General features: G+C 35.6%; 1 protein-coding gene across 3 annotated transcripts; it reads right to left on the bottom strand.

Moving 5' to 3' along the window:
• Positions 1 to 2,281: 2,281 nt before the first annotated feature.
• LOC120265907 (disease resistance protein RGA2-like) lies at positions 2,282 to 6,548 on the bottom strand. 3 transcript variants are annotated; one of them, XR_005537797.1, is made up of 3 exons: positions 5,006 to 6,548; positions 3,079 to 4,137; positions 2,282 to 2,543 (listed from the first exon to the last, which is right to left on the bottom strand). XR_005537797.1 is itself a non-coding variant. In XM_039273864.1 (2 exons), the coding sequence occupies exons 1-2, from the start codon at positions 6,452 to 6,454 to the stop codon at positions 3,291 to 3,293; spliced, it is 1,467 nt and encodes a 488-aa protein (XP_039129798.1). In that variant the 5' UTR covers positions 6,455 to 6,548; the 3' UTR covers positions 2,282 to 3,290. The 3 variants fall into 3 exon arrangements, 1 of the variants encoding a protein (XP_039129798.1); XR_005537798.1 differs by having other exon boundaries at positions 2,282 to 2,538; XM_039273864.1 differs by having other exon boundaries at positions 2,282 to 3,308.
• Between the last annotated feature and the right edge of the window lie 2,011 nt (positions 6,549 to 8,559).

The raw sequence follows: 8,559 nt of genomic DNA, 5'->3' as shown, positions 1-8,559 counted from the left end.
CAATCACCATCTCAACATAAGAACCATGGAGTAGGTTGAGTTGAACAATGACAATTCAGCCTAAGCTTTTGGAGAAGAAGATGCCAACATGGCATCATTTGCTGACAAGGCATAAGTTTGCTGAGTCACTATGCCACTTGAGATAAATGACATGGGCATGTAATGATGACTGGGATTCTCCGGTGGCCACATCAGCAATTAGGGGTCGGAATTTTCTGGGTGACTGTTATTCATGAAATGAAATTAAAATTGGATGACTGATTGGATACAAATTGAAGTATGATGACCAAATTGAAAAATGAGCAAAATTCGGTGGCCTATCCAAAAATTAACCCCGCTATATTGTTTGAAGGTGTTGCTGATATGCAAGCTTTCTTTCGAATTCCATAGAGCGGTTTGAATGAGGCTATTAAAAAAATTTAAGTTAGGCATTTGAAATGTCACAAGATACTTTTTACTAAATAGATATCATAAGAAACAATAGATCATTAAGAAAATAATGACAGAAAAGTAATGAAAAATAATAAATTATTTATTTATTTAATTATTTTTGATAAACTAGGGTCGTATAAGTATTCAATTGGTTTGTACTTTAGTAATATTTTTTTAAAAAAAAGAATAAATCACATTTATTATGCAGATACACCATCCGCCAAAATAGACACAACAAACTCACTACATCTACATTATATATTTCTTAAAAAATTTTACTTCATTGCATAAGCTAATGTTGACTTCAATGAGACTATAGTTTTCATTTTTCACAACTTTCCTTGGCCACAAACACAAAAAGCAGGTAATGCATAACATCTCAAAGAACCACTTGAGATCTCACAATATAAAATTGAAAGCTCAAGATAAAAATTAAATTTAATAATATATTACGATTGAACCTATAAAAGTCAACCAAGAGGGGCTGAAGCCCCTTTTTCGCAAATGGGCTGGCGAGGCTGCCCTAAGGCAATAGTAAAACCTTTAATATTTATGGTTTTCTTATATTAAAACTAATGATAGTTTTTCTTGTGTCATTTTAACAGTTTTGACGCTGTTTTCAGTGTTGAGTTTTTCGAAATATGCCTCTTACATTTTAACAAACAATTCTAAACCCACTCAAAGCAATTATTTCATTTCCTCTTAATTGCCTACCTACCGCGTTTGGTAATAGTTTCAGTTCAAATTCCATTCATGCTATTTTTTTTTTAAATAATTGCTTTATTGAATGTTTTTTTTTTATCCTTTGCCTTCAGCCCCTACCAGAGAGTCTTGGTTCTGCCTAACCATGCAACAATGTGAAGACAGAGTTTAAGTAGTCTTCAAACATAATAGAAGATAAAGGTTATATGCAAATAAGAACCTAAAATGTAATATTCCCACCAACTTTGAAATCATTAAAGTCCCCTTGATTCCTATTCTCAACAAAACCTTTTGGATATTTAGAATAACTTGCATAAAAGACGCCAAGATCCGCGAAATCAGAGGTGATTGATATCAGTTGTACTTAAACACACATAAAGAGCAAGCAAAATTTGGAGATAATAGATACAGTAAGTCTATTTTTGGCTCTCTGCGAGTGTATGTTTATTCCATAGTTTAATTGAAAGACATTATTATCCACAAAATCAGGCAAAATCCCGAATTGGAAAACAGAATATCACAACAGGCATGTTGCAGTAAAATCAACTTTAGAGCTAATCACTCATACACAAACAATGTAATGCAAACTGATATTCATTCTAGTAAAGAAGCCAATGATTATGTGTTAGAAATTAATCAGACTTGCGTTATATGACATCGATAATGTAAATATATCGTATTATAAAACTAGAGTAAGGCATTTAAAAAATCATATTAATAATATCGGAAATAGAATCGCTTACCTTTAGCCATAGCAAATTAAATAATACATACATTTGAAAAAACCAAAGGCTCTTCCAATCTATATGTTTTCTTTGTCAATGGAGCTGGGTAATTCACAAGAATGTTAGATCGGGGATTCATGATGTTGGTCTATTTATATATTTTAACATCAAAGGATTAATTGCACTTAAAAATTTAATTAGATCATTATCCAAAGTGCTAATTAGAGTTATTATAGAATTCCAAAAGACAAAGTTATGGATCACTTTATTCAATTTAAATTCAGATTGAATAAATATAAAGGGGTCACAAAATAAATTTCACACATCCAAAATATGCCAGTAGTAACTAACATGGGGTATTGGAAAACATGCTACTGATTGAAAACCATTCCTAGGATCAACAAGCCAAATTAAAAAGTAAATTGAGCTTCAGAAGATGCAATATGAAGGGGTTGCAAGTCCAAAACCATTTTCCATGTCAGCTATACAACAGACATCTCCATCACAAGGATAGAACAATAATGTGATCAAATAAAAAAAAAAAAGAAAATAATCAGGAATGGAAGAAAATGAAGTTCCACATATTGAACTCGCTCATAAACATACGGAAGTCCTTTCACTGAGAATTATTGCCTGTGCACGCCACAAGAGTTTCTGTACGTTGATTGCAAAGGTGTATCTTTCCTGCATCAAACAGTTATAAAAAATCCAAAACAAAATTTTATATATAGCCGATTCCATGGATTATACCAACCCACAGATTGAGTTTTTTTTTTTAAAAAAAAAAAGTGGATAAACTACATAGATTAAACTCTCACCTATTGATTTGGTTAGTACTCAAAAGAAAATAACACGTGATTATAATAAAAAAGGCGGCTTGCCATCAAGTTTAAATGCATCATTGGAATATTGTTTTAAAAAAATCGTAAAATGATCATTTAATTTTTATTTAAAAAACCCTAAACATAAAGTTTCATATTTCAGATTTGAAAGGAAGTCAAACAGTAAATAAGATTTTCATCTGTTTATCCATTCAAATATGCTATAAAATATACTTTCAAAAAAAAAAAAAAAGTATTTTAAAAAATAAAAATAGAAAAGAATTTAGGAAAAGAGCCATCTTGTACTAGACTTGAAGTAAAAATGTGTGAAACACGAAATATAACAAATGAAAAATGTCGATAGAATGTGCTTCAAAACTTGTTCTGCTGTTACTTACCACACATGAGATGGTAGAGAGAGTGGGGTAATAATCTCCTCCAGGCATCACAGCCTCTCCAGATCCAGGTATCTCATTTTGTTGAGAGCAGGAAGAAGAGGTTGGAGGACTTATGGGAAAGACCTTAGTCCTGAATAATCTTCAATAAACTTTGTGTGAGGGGAAGTGAGAGGCCTTGTGTATATAGCGAAAGTGGTAAGACAACATCCCTCCTACTCCATTGCTACTTCCTGGAGAAACCATCAAGCACAGTGATGCCCATAAAAGCAAGAGTAATCATCAAAACAAGAGTGATAGGTAGGGATTCCTTATCTTGGGGCTTGCACAGAGAGTTCATACCAGAGAGATTTATGAACTGTTGTTTAGATTTCCAATGTTATGACCATTTGTTGTTGGACAAAGGATATGTGGAGAAATGCAGTTTGCAATTGCCACAATTGAATTTGCTCTTACAAATCTAGTGCATCACTAATGTTGGGAAATGTCAGCTAGAACGAAAGCAGAGGATTTGAAAGGATTTCAATTTTTACCTCAGTCTCCTGACTTATATATATGAATACTATTCCACCCACAAGAGTATACTGACTGATAAAAAGGTTCCGAATGTCTGAACAATCATATCAATTAAGAGAAGTTCTATGAATGAGAACCACATCAGGGGTATACACCACAAGAATTTACGTTATACAGCAATTGCAAGGATGAATCTATCCTACATCAAAGCCCAAAGAGTGTTCACTGGAAAACGTAAAAATTAAAAAAGGTAAGGTGTTCTTAACTAATAAAAAGATGAATCAATAGTACAGAGCTTGATCCAATCCTTTTCATTCTAATTTACCTTCCCTTAACAACTGAGATGTTAAACCAATCCTTTTCATTCTGAATTCAGACTCTCCGGATTTTTTCCTTTTTTTTAGGAAAGAAGCTCAAAGCCTCAAATGAGAGCTAATCTATTGACAAAGGAGAAAAACAGAAAACAAGAGTCTTAGACTCTTGTTTTGCTTTTTTGGGACTCCGGATTTTTTGTCTTCATGTTGGGGGTATATACCAAAGCTCTTGCTGAAAATAAAAACATAAAATTTAAAAAGAAAAAAATATTAAGAATAAATTAAAAAAATCATTAAGAATATAACACATGGAAAAGAAAAAAAATATTCAAGTTTCTAATTGGATTACTCAAAGAAAAAAATAAAAGTGCAAGATTATTAAGAAGGCACTTACTCAAGAAAATATAGTTTTCTTTTTTTTTAATTTTATTTTTGACAAATGTGACAAGCACCGTCACATAATGGGTAGTCAAAAAGAAAAACAGATATAGCGGTGCATTAGTTAAGACTTAACGACCTCATATGTATTTACTATATAGGGTGAGTTAACACACGTGGCAAAGACAACTTGCTATGCCCGTTCAAAATAACATATCAAAAGATCACAACTCTACAATGATAAATCACACTGTTTTGTAACCTTGGAGAGGTGAAGAATACGGTTCATCCCATAAGGATATAGTGAACAATACCACTACAGTATCTCTACAATATTTGTACAACACCGCTGCATGGGGATTCAACCCCCGTATTACTTGCTCATCATCAGGATGACTTACTACTAGACCATCTTGTGTTTATCCTCCCGCTATTTTTCCTCCATTTTCTCCTAATTCAATTATATTAGAAAAAAGGGATAATTACTCATTTCCATTCTAATTTAAATGATGATTCTATTGACAAGAAATGGCAAACATAATTTTCATAGGTTAGGTTTGAAGCGACATGGATAATATTGTTTTTTTTTTCTTTTGATTTAAGTTTTTTCATAAATGTGGATAATCACTAATTTCAGTCTATCAATGGAGATGTGGTAAAATATATTTCCAACAGAGAGAATTAAAAACAAAATATCAAAAGAATGGGGGAGAAAGTGGCACCTGGTTACTGTAGTCGTTGAAAAGGAAATTTATGAAACAGGCAATAGCACAAATCAAAATCGCTGATAGAAAGAAGGGATTTGTGGTGATGCACTTCAAAGCTTGCATAATCTGGTGAAGATATTGGATTGTTTGTTCTGCCAGTTGTTTAAATGAGATGGTAGAGAGAAGGTTGTAATAGCCTCCTCCAGGCATACATGAGCGTAACCTCTCTACGCCCATGGAAAGTTGTTCCCTTTGTCTGCTGAGCTCAATCCCTTTACTACGTGATTTCCATTGTTTACTCCAGGCCAGACATTGAGAGCAACGAACACAAACCGCCAATATTTCTATTAAAAATGGTACTCCGTCACATTTCTCAATATGCTCTCTAGCAAACTCCACCAAGCCTGGTGGCCTCTGTGCACCTATAACAAATGCTTTCTGTTCAAACAAATGCCAAGAGCTTTCATTTGATAAATGGCTTAGACTTAAAGATTCCTGAGCACCCATCACTCGCGAGCATTTTACATTGCGTGTGGTCACAAGAATTCTGCTTCCACCTGCTCCATCGGGCAAGATGTTTCTAAGAGCATCCCACTTTTGGGAATCTTCATTACATACATCATCTAATACCAGCAAATATTTCTTCCGCCCCAAGACATCTCGCAGATCCTTCTGCAGCACCTCCATGTTTGTATGATCACAAATTTCCCTAGTAGCAGTATGTATGATCTTTCCAGCAAGCTTCGGCACATCAAAATCATCAGAAACCCAAACCCATATGCATAGTTCAAATTGATTCTTGACTACTTCATCTTTCAAAACCAGCTGAGCAACTGAAGTCTTACCCATACCACGCTTACCCACGATTGAAACCACAACCACTCTATCATCAGACCAATTACGGATCAGCATCTCCACCACCGTGTTTTTCTCTTCGTCTCGTCCAAAAATGACTAGTGATTCATGCCGATAGGAGCAGCTTGAAGTCTTCTTTTTATTAAATCTAGGGATGAACTCTTGCATCTTCTTACTGAGGCCATTTATTCTCTCATTGACGTTTGTGAGCTTCTTCACCAACTGAAGTTTAAACAAGAGTGGGTTATGATCCTGAGAAAAGAAGTCGCGCACCTTGCTTCTTGGGTGACCACCCTCGCTCTGGCTGCCGAAGTGTTCGTTGACCATGTAAGTAATGTCTTGAACGGCAGCGAAGTCTCTGGATGCATCAGTGAGCAGAGAAAGCCAGGAATCGGTATCAGCCTCTTCGGTTAAGTTAATATACTTTGCATCATCACCACGAAGTGGGATCAACTGCAAGGACTTGAAGAGCACTTCAAGCTCGTCATCAACTCTTCTCCAAATGAACGCCGGGAGAACAGAAGCCTTTAATATCTCCATGATCACCTCCCAGACAATGGAGAATAGTCCGGCCATCATCTTCCAGGCAACGGAGAAAAGTACGGCCATCGTGGCCGGTGAAAGGTGATCAGAGTCACCGAGATTTCTCTTTTTTTCTTTAATTTGTGATGAAATTTCTTGGGAGGTCTGGGTCAAAGTCTTCTCTTACTTTGGGTAAATTTAAAAATTTTAAATCAGGGCTAGAAACAAAAATCAAGTCTCCAGTTTTAATAATTGAAATGAATTATCCATTTTTTTTTTAAAATTCCAGAAACACAGAGCAGTTGTCCCCGCCGTGGCTACATCAGTTAAATTTTTTTTTTTTTTTTACTTACTGATGTATGTGAGTCCAAGGGCACAGCTGTTCTGTGTTTCTGAATTTTTTTTAATTATTTTTTAATTTATATTATTATTAATTTTTTTAAAAAAACTTGTATGACGAAATTTTCACATCCTCGGTGTTCTGGAAAAAAAATTATATTAAAAATCCACATATTAACCTTGAATAGGCTTCTCATGTCTTTCATTCTATTAGCCAATCTGCACTTTTTTTTAAATAAATATGGATAAACCACAACTTTATTGAAATAAAAACGAAAAAAAAACATAGGAGAAGTCCTCTCACTAGAGGTGAGGAACAAAAGCAAAAGACAACAATACGAAATAAAAAGATAAATAACAGTTGGGCTGGCGAAGAACACCGTTTGGCACCACAGGCCTGCCTAGACTGTCAGACGGAGAGTCCTACTCCTGTGCTAAGTTAAGATTTGAATCACCATCTTGGTTTGAGACTCTTGCGCTAAAGAAATTGAGAGAGCGCTTAATCTGTTGAGATACTTCGTTAAGGGATAGCTGTTGACTGTCGGTAGCTGTTAAAAATCAAGAAAGAAGCATATTAGCAATTTTAAAGATTACAATGTATTAGGGTAAGGCAGTTAAGTGAAAAATGCGAGTATTTCGTTCAATCCAAATATTCCACAAGATGGCTCAAGAGATGAGATCCCAGAGACTTCGGTGTTAGGGAATTAGAGATGGTAACCAAGTAGTACAAAGCTTTGGAATTGAACGTGGAGAAGAATTATAATCTAAGATTTGAGTGAAAAAAATCCCAAATTCGTGCTGAGAAAACGCAATCTAGAAAAAGATGATCTAGTTTCTCAAAGGTTTTTTGTGAAAAGGTGTATAAAACACTTGTATTAAAAGAAAAGAGTCCGAATACAAAAAATCCACTAGACGTGGACAACGACAGAGGAAATCAAAGAAAACAAGATAAAGATAAACCGGCAAAAGGCAACTCCCACCGGTTGGAGAGAAGACAGAGAATCACTAGCCTTGCTCCTGAAACGGGTCCTCCCCTCAGAGCATTGTCGGACTACTGACACTGACCACCTGTGGCTCGATCATCCTGGGTGTATCACAAGCCTTCTTTGAGATAGGCCCAAAGCACGCCAAATTGCATTAGAATGTAAACATATAGGTACCCATCCTTGGCCCATTGAGTAGCTCAGAGCCAACCTTCGCCCCGACCTTCCCCTTGCTAACTTTGATCAACAAAGCGGCATAGGAACCAAACTCCACCGCCATTAGGGGTGTCTCTCTTCCATCCGGAACATGTGGCCCATCCAATAGAGCCAAGACAGCGAATGGCCAAACAACAATTAGAAGTGGAACCAAAGACCAACCCACTTCACAAATCAGAGAGGGATCCACAAAATCCAGACTGAAAATAACACCAGTAGCAGCTTGGCCCATCATTAAATCTGGCCCAAAAACAATTGAAAATGGATCTTCAAACCACTCAAACGCCACATAGGCAACCTGCGACCCCGAGATCCCTTGGTCAAAAACCTCAACCAGTTGCTGGGGCGTCACCTGTCGGGCAAAAAGAGAGGAGGTGCAACACGAGGACTTCCCAGGAGGTCACTGTTATGAATTATTGAACTGGTATCAGTGAATCTTTATAACAATAACTCAATACTGAGATTAATGTCTCCAAAACCTAAATCTCATCTGAATTGATATTTCAATCACCAGAATTTCCACTCAAATAACCAAATCTAGCATCCATGATCAAATCTCACTCAAGTCTCAAAGCAACAACAAATTAAGGGAAAAACTCCATACATTCACCAAATGATGAAAATAAACTCATAGAGCTATAGATCTACTTAATA

The sequence above is a fragment of the Dioscorea cayenensis genome, chromosome 7, assembly GCF_009730915.1.
Source record: "Dioscorea cayenensis subsp. rotundata cultivar TDr96_F1 chromosome 7, TDr96_F1_v2_PseudoChromosome.rev07_lg8_w22 25.fasta, whole genome shotgun sequence".
Taxonomy (NCBI): domain Eukaryota; kingdom Viridiplantae; phylum Streptophyta; class Magnoliopsida; order Dioscoreales; family Dioscoreaceae; genus Dioscorea; species Dioscorea cayenensis.
The sequence above is the reverse complement of the archived record's forward strand: the minus strand, read 5'-3'. Positions and strand labels throughout refer to the sequence as shown.

What these genes read in the sequence shown, in the direction of transcription:
- LOC120265907 (XM_039273864.1), bottom strand. Translation starts at nt 6,454, where the DNA reads ATGGCCGTACTTTTCTCCGTTGCCTGGAAGATGATGGCCGGACTATTC.